The sequence below is a fragment of the Erithacus rubecula genome (assembly GCF_903797595.1).
Source record: "Erithacus rubecula genome assembly, chromosome: 15".
NCBI classification, from domain to species: Eukaryota; Metazoa; Chordata; class Aves; order Passeriformes; family Muscicapidae; genus Erithacus; species Erithacus rubecula.
This window is the reverse complement of record NC_136667.1, coordinates 1412370-1430481: the sequence shown is the minus strand read 5'-3', so window position 1 is coordinate 1430481 and position 18112 is coordinate 1412370. Positions and strand designations below refer to the sequence as shown.

The 18112-nt window shown below is 38.8% G+C and overlaps 1 protein-coding gene across 1 annotated transcript in view; it reads left to right on the top strand.

Annotated features, from left to right (window-relative positions):
- Positions 1 to 17803, top strand: part of DIAPH2 (diaphanous related formin 2) — a 157681-nt gene extending 139878 nt beyond the window's left edge. The window contains exon 27 of the mRNA XM_079319084.1: positions 15513 to 17803. Coding sequence (XP_079175210.1) covers positions 15513 to 15577 — 65 coding nt within the window. The 3' untranslated portion in view covers positions 15578 to 17803. The remainder of the gene's footprint in view (positions 1 to 15512) is intronic.
- The last annotated feature ends 309 nt before the right edge of the window (positions 17804 to 18112 follow it).

Here is an 18112-nt window from a genome sequence, read left to right as displayed (position 1 = left end):
TCCATCAGCAATCTAATTAATCAAATTAAACAAGGATAATGAAGTTTTCCCAGTCTTCCACTTTCCTTCCCCACCCTTGCCCAGCTCCCTCTCTGGCTGTCCTGCTTGGCAGGAGATGATCTTGAGAGCTGATTTAGGGTTCTATAAACCTGATTGTGCTGCTGGAGCTGTGAAAATAATTAATTGATAATATTTCACATCTATTAAATTCTGGCCCATTACTGGTCATTTTGGGAATCCTAGTTCTACCATATCTTCTGAGTCCCCTGACTAAAACTTTGGCTTATTTTTTCAATATATGCCAAAGCCTGTGGGCATATGTTAAGTATTTTAAGAATGAAGCTAAATAATAGATGTTAATTTATTTTAATTTTGTACAGTTATTTATGAAGAAGTCTCACTGAAGAGTTCTGGCTTGAGCTTTGAACAGATTAGAAATGATAAATTGGAAAAAAAAAAAAAAAAGCCCTTTCCTTTTTGAAAAATCTCACTGAAACAGGAGCCTTGGCATTTGGAACTGCTGAGAGTGTGGCTGTAAATACTAATGACAAGCCCAAAATAACTCCCGTTAATAGTTATTATTTCTGAACTCCTGCCATGTGTTTGCCAAGAACCAGTGAGTTGATGGGCTGTGAGAAATCTTTTGGGATTCATCTCCTGCAAAGCTGCCCAGCCCTGTTTTCCTTGGGTAGAACATTTCATTTTTCCTGAATTGAAGCTGCAGGTTTGGGCTGCTGGCTCTTCTTTTAAATCCTGTCCATAACCAAGAATGTTTGACTCAAGTTTTGTGATTTTTTTTTTTTTTTGTGATTTTTGTTGTTAAATCTTTCCCAGCCCTTCTCTTCACAAGAGCCAAATATTTCAACCCCTTTGTACTCCACAGGAAGAGTTTTCTGTCTCCAGATCACCTGAAAGTAAAAACAGGACAAAACATATTTCTCCCTTTCTTACAGACAGAGCCTGAATTAATTTGGGAGTTTTGTATCAAACGCAGATTTTGCAGAGGTGGGGGATTGGAGACATAAGAATCAATGATTTTAGTGAATTATCTGAATATGGGCAATATTAGTGTTATAGATTAAATATAAATTCTGTAGGATAAGAGTTAATGTCTGGTTCCATCAGTTGTCAATTACAGGCAGAGAGATTTTAAATTGCATAAAGCCAGGCTGGTGATAAAGCCATTTTCAGGGAGAAAGAAGGAAAGACAGCTTAACTTGTGGCTAAACTACAAGGATTAGACCCAGCACATCCAGGGCTAAGTGGTTTGCTTAAATGCTGACTCTGTGTTTGACCTGGGATTTTTTAAAGATACTTAGTGAGATTTTCAGCACCACTGAGATGTACAGGAAATAATTCTGCCAGACATCTCTCACTGGGAGAGAGGGAGGGGTGAAAAACCTGGATGCTCTTACCCATTCTCCTGTGCTACAGTGGAAATAGGGGTGGAAATAACATTGCTGCTTCTAGTCAGGGGCTGGCTTTGGGAATTTTGGGGTGATGCACAGACCACGCTGCTGTGCTGGAATAATTCAGACCAGATTTGAGTTTTGGGAAGGATTGTGCTTGTTCAGAGCAGCCTCCTCTGCCCCACTCAGCACTGGTACCTCCCTTCCATCCTTCTCCATTTCTCTCTTCCATAAATTCCCCTTCAATTCCTGCAGTGCCTGGATTGTTGTTAAACAGTTTGGGGAAAATCAGGTTGTACCTGTGGATTGAGCTGCTCTGTAAGTTAGCTGTTAACTTAGCTGATGTTTTATTCACAAATATAAGAGTGCTCTGCATTTCTTACAGGCTTCCAAATATATTATTGGGACTTGGTGGGGTGTAAATGATTTTTCTCAGTGCCAAATTGGTGTGAAGACCCTCCCTTTCTTATTTTTTTTCTTTTTTAGAAACCTGATGGGTTGTTGGTGACACAATTTAATATGCAAAGCAGTCTTCTCTCTGTCATGGATCTCACCAGACAGCTCTTGGCAAACTGCAATTAGGATAAACCTGTTAAATATCCTCACTCACACGCAAAAATCACCAACCCCTCATGGTTACTGTTGCCTTGCTTTGTTTTTTTGCAAGGATTCTGAAACTTTATATCACATTTCCTAATTACTCCCTAAAGATGTGGGCACCCAGCAGCAGATTGAACCTTTTGTACTTCATCTTGTGAAGCAGAAATAAATCACTGGAAGTAAAATTATTTGAAAGGAATCATTTGATTACAAGCAAACTCAGAAGAAGCTGAGAAAAAAAAAATAACTCAGAGGTTAAAGTCAAAATAATCTGTAAATGCTCATAGATATTTCAATATAAAATATTGCAGTGTGCTGTTAATGCCTTATTAAAGTTTGAGAACATTTTTAGACCTTTATCTTTCTACTCAGATTTCAGACAAAGGTTTTTAAAATGCTCTGAGAGTGAGTTTAAAATGCCAAAATTTATGGATCCAGTAGTGTTTTAAGTGTTGTCTTTAAACTGCAGAACCACAATTGTTCTCCAAGCCCCACATGTGACAGTAACAGAGTGAGAACCTTTTGACTGAGTTACTGCAAAGCTTCTGAATTTCCAGACATTTTACAAGTATCCATTGCCTTTGTCAAAGAAAACTCAGAAATCCTGGATATCAACTGTTTATCATTTTTCCAGTGAAGCTTTACCTGTCAAGAGACATAAGTTGGTGTTCCTCTAAAATACCCATTTATGTGCACATATATAAACTCATTTTAAATCATCCAGAGCATTTTTATTTCACTTTTGGAAGGTCCCTCCTGCACCCAGGTTTGTTCCTGTGGGTGAGAAGCAGTAAGAGGGGAGGTTCAGAAACCTGATGCAGATTTTTTAAAGGTCCCCTGCTGTATTTTTCCTGTTCAAACTCTTGAATCATCCCCTATTTTTAAGGATCTGCTGTGCCCTGAAGGTGTTGTGACATTTTCTAATCCTTCCTGCTGGACTTTGCAGATATTGAGGCTCTCTCATGCTGGGCTGGACTTGAAATGCATAAGGCTTGAGTTTGAATTAGAACTCAAAACAAACCAAATAAATCAAATTGCATTTAGCACTTTGGCGCTGTTTTTACTGGCATTACAAGGATATTTAACTGTGTTCTTGTAAAAAAATATATAAATTAAAAAGCATGTGAAAATACTTTGTATAGATTATTTATCTTCCTTGGATTTTTCCCTTCTGGAGTGAGATATCATTTCCAGCCCTCTGCAAGCATGCTGCTTTATGAAATAGTTATTTGCCTTAAACTGAATCAGTAGAACTCTTGGAATATAAGTAGCCAGATTTGCATAGTTTATGAAAAAAAAAAAAAAAAAACCAGACTTTGTAGTAAACCTTCTGAAAATATTTAATCTGCAGTTTGCTTTGCTACTGCTGCTGCTGAGTAGGAAATTCCAAAATCACAGGTGTGAATTTCATAGAATTAAAGCAACCCCATATTTTTAAAAGTCCCCATCCTCACAAATAAAAGTCTCTAGAGATGCCTTTTGCATCCAAAGCCTAGAAAACTTGCAAGTCAAATTGTTAAGCTGAAATACAAGCTTTCTTTTATATTTCCTATTTCAGCTTGTTGCTATTTTCCATTGAAATGTTATGTTAGAAAATGAGGGAGAGTTTGCTGATCTATTTTTGGGATTTTTTTTTTTCCATTAATGATAAACAGGTGATGAAGCACTTACAAGACCATCAAAAATGTCTTTTTTTTCTTCTATAAGTTTATATAATTGTTTCCTTGAGTATCCAGTGCAAAAGAAATACTTGAACAGTAGCAGGAATTATCATCAAAGTGCAGCAAAGCCTCAGTCCTGTTTTACAGCAAACTCAGTCTAGAACATTTGTTTAAAGAGGACACAAGCAAGAAAAGGTGAAAGTCCTTTGATCAAACGTTTAATTCAACAAAATGGTTTTTTTCTGGTGCTCAGTGGCCAAGCTGCTCTCCATTGATTTGGCTTTGGAAGGTGCCAGAATCCCTTGGCTTTGGGAGTCCTGGCAGAGCCCAGGGAGGGGGGCTGGTGGTTAATCACAAAGAGGTGCAAACTGCTCACACTCTGTGATTTCTGAACATGAAACTAGTTCAAGCATGAAAACTATTCCCTGGGATGAAATAGAAGGAGCTTGTAGTTAAAAGTGTTTCTGTACAGGAAAACATCATTCTAAAGGACATTACCAGCTTTAGGCAAAGAAAACAGCTGATGGATTAATGTGATTTTAGTGGCACTAAGGTTGTATTTTCCTAATCATTTTATCCAGCAGCAAAATTTGTGTGAGTTCCTACTGTCTCCCAGCCCAGAGAGGAACTCCTGACTGTTTGCTGTCACCCAAATTCACAATTTCCTTGTCTGTATGGTAAGACCAGTCTTGGAGTGGTGCTGTAAACGAGATCTCTAAATGAGAACAAAACTGGAATGGAAAATAATGTTTGTTTTGTGGCACAAAACATTTTCAAGTCTGAAGAGGTGATGGGGGAGCCTGAAGTCTCTTCCATGTGAGAGTGAAAACATCACCCAGCAATCCTCACCCTGATTATCCTCTGTGTACAGGAGATGCTGAAGGTCAGGATTTGTCCCCAGATTTCTCATTTTTCTGATCTCTGAGCTTGTTGTGCTCCCCCAGACACAGCCAAGCTCCCCTTGCCTTATCCTTCAGTCTGGAAAAGGGTGAAGAATAATTTCAATCCCAAACTCTTCCTGGTTTTTGGGAGGTTCCCCTGCAGCCCAAGGGAATGTGAATATTTCTTCAATCTTTCCATGCCCAGGAGCTGAGGGAGGAGCCTGGTTTATCCCCACTAAACCTGGGTGAAAGTGAGTGAATGGGTTTGCAGCAGCACATAAAATATCCCTGCTCAGATACAAGTGTTGGTAAATAGAAACTATTCTGAGCTGTTTAAGGACACCTTGTTGCCCAGCATTAACTGCTTCTATACTTTTATTCTTTATTTGAATATAAAGAGTCAAATTCTGCTTTATGTGAGCACAGGGTTCTCACACTGAATCATAATGGAGGTGTCTGTGCTCAGCCAAGAAAGAAATTAGACTCCCAAGTTCTTCAAAGTTATTACATTTTACCTCAGAGCCTGCCATGTGTAGTCTAAATTACTTTCTTGTATGAATTATTTTAATAAGCAACAGTTTCACGTTGACATAACCTGCACATGCAAATAATATGGATTAAAAGTCACTTTCAGGATGGAGTTTTTCTCATTTGGGGGTGCAGAGATGATCCTGCCAGGCTGGAACAGGAGCTTTTCTTTCATGTTCTGTGGGAAAATGCAGATGGGCACAGAAATCCATGGCCTGTGCCAGCCACTCATACAGGAGTGATGTAGTTTTAAGTTTTCTCATAGCATATTCAATTCCACTTAAATATTGCAAAATGCTGAATTGTAAATGTTAACCTAGCCATGAATAAAAAATGCTGATATTTTATTTAATCAAGAAAAATAATTATGGATATTCTGCCTTTATTGTATTATTTAAAATATTTCATTTTACATGTAGGCTACAAGTTATTGCAGAGTGGGTTTTATATGTATATATATTTATATAGGGAGAGAGAATATTTTTCTGATGCATAAAAAATGCAGAATACTGACTTTTGCAGGCTATGAGGAATATTGCCATTGTCTGGGTATGGAGGAAAATCAGTTTACATGAACCAGCAGGAAATACCTGCTTTCCAGGAGAGTTACCCAACTCCTGTTTTGAAGGAATTTCCTTTGGAGCAAAGAGAACTTTTCCTTTTCTCACTGCCTTGGAGTTGATTGCTTTCATTGTGTGCAGAGCAGTTGTGCAGGGATGTGTGGCTACAGGGGAGCTGGGCTGGGCAGAGTTAAAGGAATAAAAAAGGGATTTATTAAAGAGCTTCCAAGGATTCACCTTGGGCAGAGCAAGAGCCTGGCTGTGGCTACACTCAGGATGGACTCAGAGTCACAAGTTTCACTTTTATCAGTTTTGGTCCATTCCCATCTTGTGTTAATTGTCCAATCCCAGCTCCAGGCTCTGCAGTCCCAGATTCTCTCCATTCTCTCTGTTTGCACTTTTTGGGGCTGGAGCTGCAGCGTGTCCTTGGCTCTGGGCTGGACAAGGATTGTTTGTGTGACTGAGCTGGCCAAACTTTATATAAAAGTTCAGGGTCACACAGCAATGCAGTGCAGAGTCTGGAAAATATGAAAACTCAAAGTTAAGGCATCAATCCCAGCCAGACAAAGCTGTCCTTGATGCCCTGGGGTGGCTCCCTAGAGCAGAGGCTGGGCAAGGTCAAGAGAATAAAGTGGGGATTTATTCAAGGCTTTCAATAGATCCACCTTGGGCAGCCAAAGCCCCCAGAGGCTGCACCCAACACGGGCAGTGGTCACGAGTTTCCCAGACAATTATAAATTTGGTCCATTTGCATATCAGGGGTTAATGCTCTAATTACAGCTTCAGATAATGAAGTCATTCAGTGCCCCCCCCCCCCAATTCACTTCTATTTATACTTTTGGGGCCTGAGGCTGTAGGGTGTCCTTGGATCTCAGGCCCAGAGGGATTGTTTTATCTGACCAGAATGTGAAGACAGTAACTAACAGTGTATGGAGTTCACAGTTACACCCTGTATATATACAGAACTTGAAAATATAAAAGCTACAATCCTAAGGCATCATCCTTACCCCTCTCTTTAATAAAATATCGTAGGGATTCTCTGGCAAGCTTCCCCTTTGACTTTCATCTGTCAGCTTTTGATTGTGGCTGTGGGGAGGGATTGGTACTGACTTCTGTCAGGCAGTTTGGGGGGGGTGAGGAGCCCTCTCCCCTGGCTTTGCTGTGTCAGATGCAATCCCTGTGTCTGCAGAGGGGAGTGCAGCTGATGCCAGGCACTGCCTTCAGCTCAGCTGGTGCTGCTCTCCCCATCCTGCTCCCCCCTGGGTGGGCTGATGCAATGAGGCTGGACAGGGCTGAGAGCAGGGACAGCCTGGTTCCTTTAGGGACATGCTGTGGGGTGAGGGATGGGAGTTTGGGGCTCCCTGTGCAGTTCAGAACCCATCACTGCCTGTGCCCTTGTCCTGCTCTGGAAGCTCTCACAAAGCCAGTACAAACTGGGAGTGGAGGTGTTAATGGGGAATAGGACATTTGAAATTACATTATTGATGAAGAATGCAGTGTATTAGCAGCAGACAGATGTGTTTCAATGTGAATACATGGTTTTTGCAGTGTCACACACTTCCTTAGCAGAGAAATAGTAGGGACAATTAAAACAGGGAGACAAAGCTTTGACATCAGCACATCTGTCCTCTCTGGCATGAAGTGGTTTTTGAGCAGAGGATCTACTTTTACTTTTGGGCAACTGCTAAAGTGTGTGCGTGTAGTCATGAAAGAAGAATCACAGTCTGTGTTTTGGGATCTGGATTCTTTCAGGACTGAAGCAGACAGTTAATTTACTCTCTGAAACTTATTTCCCCTTTCTGATTCATGAGCTAAATCCTTTTTCTATGCAGGAGAGGTTCAAGGGAAAAAATATCTGAATACATGTATTTTTATTGCTAAGGATCTCTCTCTTTTTTTCTTTGTTGCTGTTACTTGCTGGATTTGACACATCATCTCACGTGTTTTATTCTTTTCTTTGAGCTGTTTTGTGAAGTGCTTTCATTTGTCTCATTTGGCTTAAAACAAATCAAACCTTCATGTCCTAAATGTTTCACTAGTCAGAATAATTAAGCTGATCAGGTCTGGGAGCATTGGAAGGAAAATAACAAGGTCATTGAAGCATTCAGGCTCTAATGGGAACCTGAGTTCATGCAGATATCAAATCTAATAATTGCTTTACACCTGTACACACACTCCCAGTGAGCAAGTTCTCCTGAACAGTTTAGTGCTTTCAGTGCTGTTTCAGGGGAATATTAGTTCTGGTTTGAAAACATGAAGTTATTTGGACTTTTTTCAACTTTGTTCTTGTTTTCATGTATCAGTTGTGGCTTAGCTGATTGCTCATCTTTATGCACAGGGAAATATTTTCACATGGCAATCTCTTATTAGGAGTAGGATATGATTAATGTATTGCAAATCAGATTTAATAGCAATCAGAAAAGTAAGAAGACTAACATCTGAGTTTCACTGCTATCAAACAATTTATTAGCCAATTTCAGTGCACTGTATACAATTTACAGCATTCAAAGGCTGCAACTGAGTCTATGTGTGATTATGTGTGCAGCACAGCAGAAGGATTGCAGGGATATTCATAGCCATGATTGCTCCTTGAAAAAGGCAATTTCAGAAGAATGAGGTAAAAATCAGTATTACTTTGTGAGATTTTATGGAAAATGAAGCAATAATTAGAACTCCTCAGTTTGTCTAAATTCTGTGATAAATCTCCATGAGTGCTGGTGGTACAGGCTGTCACAAAAATTCGAGAAAATTTTATCACAATCAAGGATAAAAAAATACTGCCTAGGAAAATGACAGCTCTTCATAGCAGGTTTCAGTAAATTCCAGCCTCAAATTCTGGTCACAGTGCTGCTTGTTATTGGAGGGGATTTGAACTGATGCAATCGTTCCTCTTCATCTCCTTTTTATTTTCCCACCTTTATAAGTTTACCTCTCAGCTGAGAATTCCAAGTGAAAAAGAAATGGAAAATGGCTGTATATGTGCCTGCATTGTACTGACATGAAGGCCTATTTTTCTCTGTAATTTTAAAGGCCAATTACCCTTGGAGGAAAGGAGAAAAATGGATTGATTTGTCTTGTAACCCCTGAGGCAGGCATGTGTTTCCTCCTGCTCAGGCTTTTCCAGTGCAACTCTTGTGGAAGAGCTTTCACTGCACATCCCAAGTGGGGCTATTAACAAAGAAAGCAAAGGCAAATTAAAATATTAAACAGATCATTTAAAGGTTTAAGGAATCTTATCTTATTGGGCCAATTCTTTCTTTGTTTTGTGGGTTGTTTTTTGTAGTAAAATTTCCTTTAAACTGATTACTCGAAAACAGGGTTTACAAATCCATTTTTCATCCTACAAATACAGCTCTAAATAGGGTAAGTATTTATTTCTTTATTGGAATTATGATACAGATGGGCAATCTCCTCAATTTGGGCTGCAGAAGTGTGTCTTTGATTGTGCTGCCACGCTGGATTGACTGTGGTCACAGCTGGATTGAGCTGAGCTGGTAAATGTCATCACACATGCCATTCAGCATTAAAACTTCCCACATTATTCCCTATTAAAGCACTTTTGTGTCTAACACACAGGACACAAATAAATGGGTTTTCTACTGATGTTCTGCATCTTCCTGGGACTCAAAGGCTACAATTAGCAGTGCCCAGCAAGCTGGGGCTGAGTGGCAGCACAAAGATTAGACGTGGCTTTGTTCCCTTTTAATCTGAGTAAAACTCTTTTGTGCCAGGGTTTAAATTCTTTCACTCTCTGTATTTTAGACCTGCTTCCCTACTACAGTGCTGCTGGGCATTAGCAAATTTATTTAGCAAGTTAAAGGGGATCCAAACAGCCACGTTTCTTCTCCATGAGAAATTGGAATAGTCTGGAAGCCTTAGAATGAGGGTGCAGTGTGTTCCCTGGATGACCTGCCAGCTCTGGAGCAGCATTTCTGAGCAGATCACTCAGGAGATGCTTTTTTTTTCCTGAGGAGGAGCCATTCAACCTTCAGAGACATCCTTTTATGTGCTGCAGTTCTGTTTGGTTCTTTTTCTTCCTCCTTATCTCTTCTTAAACCTTCTCTTCCTCCTCAGCACCTTACAGATCAATATATTTATAAATATCCCAGTAACATTTTTTAACAAATAATTATAATTATAAATCTGTGTAATTAATGTGTTCAGCTGTGCTGTCTTGATTTTGGAGGCTTTAAAAACAAAACAAAACAAAAAAAAGCCAAAACACTAAAAACCTTTTGGGTTTTTTTTTGGCCTAAGGGTAAGCTGCTGTTTCTTGATCATAACATTTATAAACCCAGGTTATCACTCAGCTTCCACAAGAAAGTCTTGACCTAAACCAAAATAAACCAGGATTTATAAAATTTGACCTTACAGCTCCAGGGTTTGCTTGAAATCTCGATGTTTTCTTTGAAACTCATGCTAAAATAACCTTTTAACCTGGCATTTAACTTGGATTGTCAAGAATTTGAGATTTTGTTTAGCAAAAAAAAAAAAAAAAAGGCTGAGAGCAGGAATGTTGGTTCACTTGATCTGTTCTCAGTTTTTGGTTACAAAAATATCAAATCCAAGTGAATGTCAGTGCCCTGGTGTGATGGTTATCAAGGGTGGAGTTCAGATTTTACCAGGTGTGTTTAGGTTGAAATAAGAGTGGTTTGAATACTTAAAGATTAATAGAAAATATATGAAGTGTACAGTTTCCCTTAACCCAGTTAGAAAAGTGTTTTATTTGCTTGTTGCATCTCTTGGCAATAAGGATTTTTTGCAAAGAGCTATTTCAGAGCCTTCTCTGCAGTGCTATTTCAGCTCTATTTCTCCCATAACTGATTTTTTGCCTTATTGCTATTTTTTTCTCTATAGGCCATACATTCTGAAAGATCGATTTGAAATCAAATCTCCCAGAGATGGACTGAATCTTAAGAGAATTGAGGTTAGGAGAGCCATTTGCTCTCAAAAAAGGGTTTTGCTCCAGACAGCAACAGCAGTTTTGATGCTCTTAATTTCCTTTCCTGGCTTTTTTCTCAGTTGGGATCTCCAATAATGTCAGAGCTCAGGCCAGGCAATGTTCAGCTGCTGGGTGTGGATGGACTTCCCTGCTGCTTTACTCTGGATCACTTCTGCTCCTGCCTCAGGTTCTAGCAATTCCATTTTCCAAAAAAAAAAAAAAAAAATTACCTTTCATTGTGAGGAGCTAAAGGGGATGAAGGTACCTGCAGTCCAGAAAGGAAAATAACAATAATATTAAAATAAAACCTAAAATTGTTATTATTATTAGTATTAGTATTATTATTATTATTATTATTATTATTATTATTATTATTATTATTATTATTATTATTATTATTTCTTCAAGCAGTTGGTAATTAATGTGCTGTTGCAGCAAATAATTAAATGATAAATTGGCTTCAGTTTTCCCTGTGCTTGGGTAGCTCAAGGAGAAAACTGGAGGCTACTCAGGCTCAAGTGAGTTGAATTTTACCTAACTTGTCACAGTTTGGATCAGTGACACCAGAAAATATTTCATTATCCTGATCAGAAAAAAAGTGGTGCTTGTAAAATGGAATCCATGTTTTCAGTTTTTCTGTGGAGTAAATGGCAATGTCATCATTATTGCAGATGGGGGGTTTGATCCTTGGAATCTGTTGTTCACTTTATCCATTTAAAACCTGCTGAAATGAGTGATTCTCTCATTCTTCTGCAATCATTCCATACCTGTAGGAAATTGTTTTGCTTTTCCCACTCTTTTCTCTCTTTTACTGGCTGCAGTGCGTGGGACTGCATGAGTATTTTTCCTTTGGTTGCTCATGAAAACAAGATGTGTTTCAGTAGGATTTCCTAGTGAACAAGATTTTACATGAATGAAGAAATAAATGTTTGATGTAAAGGCTTTCATTGATTCCCAAAGGCACAGGCCATACAAATTCCCTTACAGCACACTTTTCTGTCTCTTTTGCATAGTCAAAACTATTTCAAAAAGATGAAATTTTAAATATTTTATTAACTGCTGAGAGTTCTACCTTCTCACTGTGATCATTTTCAAGGCAAGTCAAACCAGTACCTGCTTTCTCTGGGTATTAAGCAGCTTTTATTATTATTATTATTATTGTCTGCTGTGGAAAGGTCAATTCTTTCACCTTGGGGAGGTGATTTAGGAGGGGAAGAAGCAGTCCAATAAGCTGCCAAGCCCAAAGTAGCAGTTTGTAACACATTTATAATTTTAATATCAGGGCTGAGAGATAATGATAGAAGAGAACTTTTTTTTCTTGTTGCAGGATAATGCAAATTCCAATCAGGTACCTTTGAGGGATGGTTTTATAGACTCTGTCTCTTCCATTATCAGATATCTCAGTGTCATGACCAGTCCATTGGACTGCACAACATCTATATTATTATAGCATTGATTGCTCATACAAAATAGGGTTTATAATTAGGAGAGCATAAAGTTACTACCTGGAAGAGTGGATAAGGAGAAAATGAAATGAAGAAGTCACTTAATCTTAGTAGTGCAGTTCTGCAAAGTACCATTTATTTTTCTCCTCATATAACTGAGTTCTGTGTTGATAACAAGCTACTGAGTTAATAAATCTGTGGCAGCTATTGAGACTTCTCTTTTAATAACAGAGCTAATGAAGGAGCATTAAGGAAAGGAAAAATAGATTTTGCAGGGATTATTCCCATCTTGGTACAATGCTGAGTTCAAGAAGACTTGAGCAAGGAATTGTTTTTTATAACAAAGTCCATCTGGTTTTTTGCATGGTCACCATTGCATTCCAGAGTTATCTGCACTAAAAAGGAACTGCTGATTTGATTTGCCAGCATTTAATTTTATATTTACTTCATTTTCATTCGATCCAGCTAGCTAAAAGATGAAGATTATTTTGTGATATAAAAATCTGCTTTGTTTCCCATTTTAATCCTTCACTGTTCTGCCTTTCACTGCTCCAAGAAAATTCCTTTCAGCAGGTTGGGAGGGCACTTTGCAGGTGGTGTGTTCATTTCTGAGATAGATTAGAATGTCTGTAATGGGAGCAGAGTGTGCCCTGCTTTTAAAGAAAATGCACTTCTAAGAAGAAAGTGAGAAATAAAATTCTCTCCCCTGTGGGTGGGGTTCCCCAGAAGGCCTGAGTGGTGCTCACAGAGCCTGTGGCCATGATTTCTACTCATGTTTGCATGTTTTCAAAACTCTGAGCCTTTGGGCAATGATGTTTTATTTCATTTCTACTACTTTTAACTTACTCTGATTTTCCCTCCCCATCCCCCCCCTATAATAAAAGGAAATAGTTTTACCATTTATTGATTTTCTAGTTAATTTTATGCCAGAATAGTCAGTGATGTTTATGAACCAGACTTGCTTTGTGTTGTGTTCAATATGGTCTGTCACATAAAAAAGGTAAATGCAGATGTTGGAGGTAACTGAATGTGCATGCTGAAAGTGATAGAAATGTCATGATTTCTCAAAACTCGAGTGAAATGCCAGCACAATCCAGTTTCACATCTAATATCAAACCCTTCATTTTAACTTAACACATATGTATTAAGAAAACACTTCTGTTATTACCTGAAGAAGGAAATTATATTTCTTTATGATTTTCTTCTGTGATTTTATGTTTTCCTCAAGTCACAGCCCAGCTTTGCAACAGGAGAAGCTGAGTTGTCACTTGCAGAAGATGTTCCAGGATAGGGAAAAAACTGAAAGGAGAAAATCATAACCAAAAAAAACAAAAAAAAAAAAAAAAAAGAAGAAGAAGAAGAAAGGAAAATCTTACCAGTTCTTAGACTCTCCTAATGTGTTTAGAAGCTGGAGAGTTGATGGTTGAAATGAGAGCAGGTCCCACTCCTGTCTGTGCTCTGGAGTTGATGATTTCCCTTCTTTTGTGCTTCAATTGCCAGCACTTAGTGACACTGCAACCAGTGCAGAGATTTATTCCCATGCAAAACAGATTGACTTAGGGTAATTTGAATACTTTATGCATGGCTGGATTCATTAGGAAGAGGAGGCAAGGCAGAACTATAAAAAGGACTAATAATCTTGCTAAAGGAGCCGTTAATTCCCCACAGCATTGGAGGCACTTCCAGGAGCAGGGAAAGGGGCTGATTGTGCCTTCCCCAGGGCAGCCTCTGTTCTCTGGCCACAAACAGATCACAGAGATGAATTTCTTGGTCTTGTTTAATTGCCTGGCCCGGTTCTGGCTGTGCTGGGTTAGAGCAGTGGCTCTAAAGGTTGGAGGGAACCTCTGGAGGTCACCTTGGCCACCAGCCTTGGCTCCCTGGGCTTGTGCAGGGCTGGGAAACCTCTGGGGATTTTCTGGATTCCTGGGGATTTTCTGGATTCCTGGGGATTTTCTGGATTCCTGGGGATTCTGGATTCCTGGGGCAGTGCCCTGTGCCCTGCAGGGTCAGCAGTTTCCTGCTGGTCAATCAGGACTGGAAAATCTCGGGGATTTTCTGGATTTCTGGGGATTCTGGATTCCTGGGGCAGTGCCCTGTGCCCTGCAGGGTCAGGAGTTTCCTGCTGGTCAGTCCTGGGTTTGTTCAGGACTGGAAAATCTCTGGGGATTTTCTGGATTTCTGGGGATTCTGGATTCCTGGGGCAGTGCCCTGTGCCCTGCAGGGTCAGGAGTTTCCTGCTGGTCAGTCCTGGGTTTGTTCAGGACTGGAAAATCTCTGGGGATTTTCTGGATTCCTGGGGCAGTGCCCTGTGCCCTTCAGTGTTGGGAAGGATCAGGATTTGACAGAAGCTCTCACAGATATGTTTGTATAACAGAAAGGTCTTTGAATGTAGAATCTGAAGAAGAAATAGAAATGATAGCAAGTTTTGATGTAGAAGAAAAGAATTGCTGAGTCTTACTGGGTGACTAAGAAGGCAAAGAGCAAATGACTTTGGGCTTTTGGGCTTTGTCTGCCCTAAATGTCTCTGAAGACCCTTCAATAAATAGAACTGCTTTTTATTCCCTTAATTCTGCCTGCCCTCTGTTTTTAGGTAGCCCCAAAAGGCATCAATGTTATGATATTCCATCCCTCTTTTGGGACATTCTGGTGCAGAGCAGCACTGAAAGGGACATGAGGGAAAAGGTCAAAAGAAAGCAGCCACCAAAACAAAACAAAACAAAAAAAAAAAAGAAGAAAAAAAAATTGCATGGCAGGATCATTGTCAAAAAGAAAGATGCAAACCTGCAGAACTCTGAGTGGGGGTTAATCTTCTGCCCCTTTTGTGTGTGTGTGTGTGTATTCATTGCTTTAAAGTTTTATTGTGAAGGCATTTAGGAGTGTGGCTGGTACTCGGTGATTGTTTTCCTGTGATAGAGACACATTTATTATTCATTGCAATAATTACTGTGTAATATTTTATACTAAAAGTTGTTCACGTTGCACAATCAGGAAATGCTTAGGAAGTGGCTGATTTAACTGTTCTATTTTTAACTCTGTACCAAATTACAGTGAGAGGTGTTTGGGCTTTTGGGCTTGGAGCATCCAGCAGGTTTTCACCACTGCACTGGTCAGTGCATTCTCATGAAACTCGAAATGTCTTTTTCCAGAGGTTCTGTGCATAAATTATTTATAAAACTGGAAGGATTTTTACCCAGATTTTCATTTCTCATGTGCTGTTTCCAAGGGGACTGTGTTTCAGGATTCTCCTAATGCTTTTATCACCCAGCTTCTCTGATCAGGAAAGTAATTTATTGCTGATTGCAGAACTCTTGAACTCAGTCTGGCAGCTGCAGTGCGAAACTTCTCTGATCCAGTCTCCTACTTACTTATTTACATATCATTCAGGATGATTTTCAGGGCTGTTTGAAAACCTCTTGACATTGCATTATCCGTGTTTCAAATCTTGTGGTGATTTGGGTTTTTTTTTTCTCTCTCTTTTTGTTGCAGATAACAAACGAGTAACTTTGGAAAGGTCTCGTTCTCGACACAACGGAGCAATTGCAGCTATATGATTCTTCTGATGCCAAAGAATTAATGAATTGTTTTATTTACAATGAAATGGATGTGCTTTGGGAACAGTTTCTCATCCAAATTGGCAATGATCATAAAGGAATACTGGTATTGAGTACATGAGATGGTGTACAAATATGTAATTTTAAAGCTGTTGCTAAAAACATCCACATACTGTATCTTATTTCCCCAACTACCAAGATCTGTAAACAGTGTTAAACAGTAGGGTATATCTCTTATTTTCTTATGTTTTCTTTTTTTTTTTTCCACCCCTTTTGTTTAAGCTGGCAACTCACATGAAAGGAGTTGGGGATTTCTAGGTTATGTTTTATATGGCTAAGAAAATACAGTTTTGTTGCAAGAGTACAGCTGTGGATTCCATTTGCAGTTCTGATTTGAACATGAAAGGAAAAATAATAAAATTGTATGTTAATAAATTCAGAGATGAGCTGGTCTACATTATCAGAATCTTTTTTGTAACCATAAAAAAGCAACACATAGCCCCAGTCAGGTTGCTGAAAACCTTATCTCAGTGTAAAGCCTGGTGGATTCAGCTGTTTCAGCTGCCAGTAGGATATACCACATATCTACATTTTTGGTGATATGATGATGAGTAGTTACTTATCACTGCTAAAAAGAAAAAAATAAATAAATAAAACAGAGCATAGAATTTTTTCCAAAATGATATCAAGGGCAGGATATGTTTTTAACTGTATCTAAGGAGGGATTTTTCTAATTGTGTACTTATATATTCTTTATAAAGGTATTTGGGGGAAAGTATGATTGTCCTATTTTGATGATGCTAAAATACCTGTGTGTAGGTTTTTAGAGACAAGCTACACAATGAAGTTTTTTCAGAACTGCCTCTGAGTTTTTTCCTCTGTTTCTCAGGTAAAATACGTAGCAGGGTCTCCACTGGTGGATTTTAGTGCTGAGATTTTTTGCAGCTACCAACACATTTCCAAGTCTGATTTTTGGGAAGCTCCTCCCATCCCTCTTTGTGTCCAGGCACTGCAGTTGCCCAGGTGAGCAGTCACTGCTTGTCCTGCCACTGTCCCTTTGTCCCCAGGGCAGTGTCCAGCCTGGCTGGGCTCACTGGGGCTCCACTGCTCACCTGGATGGGATGGAGGATTTGAAGTGGAATTCCAGTGGAACCACTGCCTAAGTTGCTGATTTTGATGTTTTTAAGGAATCAGGATGCTCTGTAGTAGCTGGCACTTGTTCTCAGTTTATTGATGCTTATCACTGATTGATGAAATTATTATGGATGCTTTTATTGCCTGGGTTTATGGGGAACTTGGGGTTTTTTAGAGTCTGTAAAGGCTGTTTGGAAGGTGAGGTGTCACTTGGTGTCTGTGCACAAACTGCTTGTCCTGGGGCACTTTGCTCCTGGGGCAGTGGATCTTTGCACTACTGCTTGAGCCAAGCATCTTTGTACAGTAGATTCTTTTTGCTTCTCTGCTGAGATCCTCTTGAAACTGTGGGACTAGTTTGGGATAAATTCTCACAATTGCAAACTACATTACTGTAAAGAAAAGATACAGCTCCTTTTCAATCTAGGATTGAATTTTCTTTTTCTTTTTTTTGTTTTTCAAAACTTCTTCAAAGAATGCAGGGGGTTTGCCCATAGCTCTAAACATAGGAATACCACTGAAGCCTAGTGAAATGCTTGCTGTCAACTAAATACAATCCCTAAATTTTGGGGGTTTTAGTAACACACTGAAGAGTTGTATGGTACTTCAGGAAAAAAAAAAAAAAAAGGAAAAAAAAGGCATGCAACAGGATTTTGTCTCCTTGTTTATCAGTAAGAGCTAAAAAGAATTCTATCCTGTTTCATGTAAGGTCAACATCAGCCTTGTATTGAAGCATTGCTTCTTTAAATGGAACTATTAAATTTCCAGTTGGAAAAATGTGCTTAATGTACAAAGCCAGTTTAAAGGATTAGGTTCATAATGTCTGTATAAATCAATAGTGTCTTAGAATTCAGATTTTGAAACTAGCATTTGCTGGGATTTACAAGTATTGGTATAATCTTTATATGTGAAAACTCAAAAGCTCTCCACAGAATCTTTATATGATAGCAGTAATTATTAGTGCACAAATTTTTCATTTCCATGAGTTATATTCTTTTTTTTTTTTTTTTGGAAAAGCTCTGTGAAAGCTGGCTACAGATTTTCAAGAACCAAATCTTAGGGAAAAAAAAAAAAAAGGCAAATCCGAAATAACAACATCATCTGATGCTTTCTATTTTACTACTATTTTTTTCATATTTGAAACATTTATATAATTTAATGGACATATCTGTTAGAACAAAAGTGTCTTTCAAAGGAAAACTAGTTTAGAAGATAATTTATGTAAATATAGGGTGCTCGTATTTATGAAGTCTAAAATATTTTCTGAAATTGATGCTGGTCACTTTGTCTTTTGATAGTTTTTCAGTCTATATTAAATTGCAGATATTTTTAATGTTTTTATTATTGATCTAATTTTCAGAGGTGTCACATGTTTATCTAGAAGTGTAGAAGAGTAGCACCTTT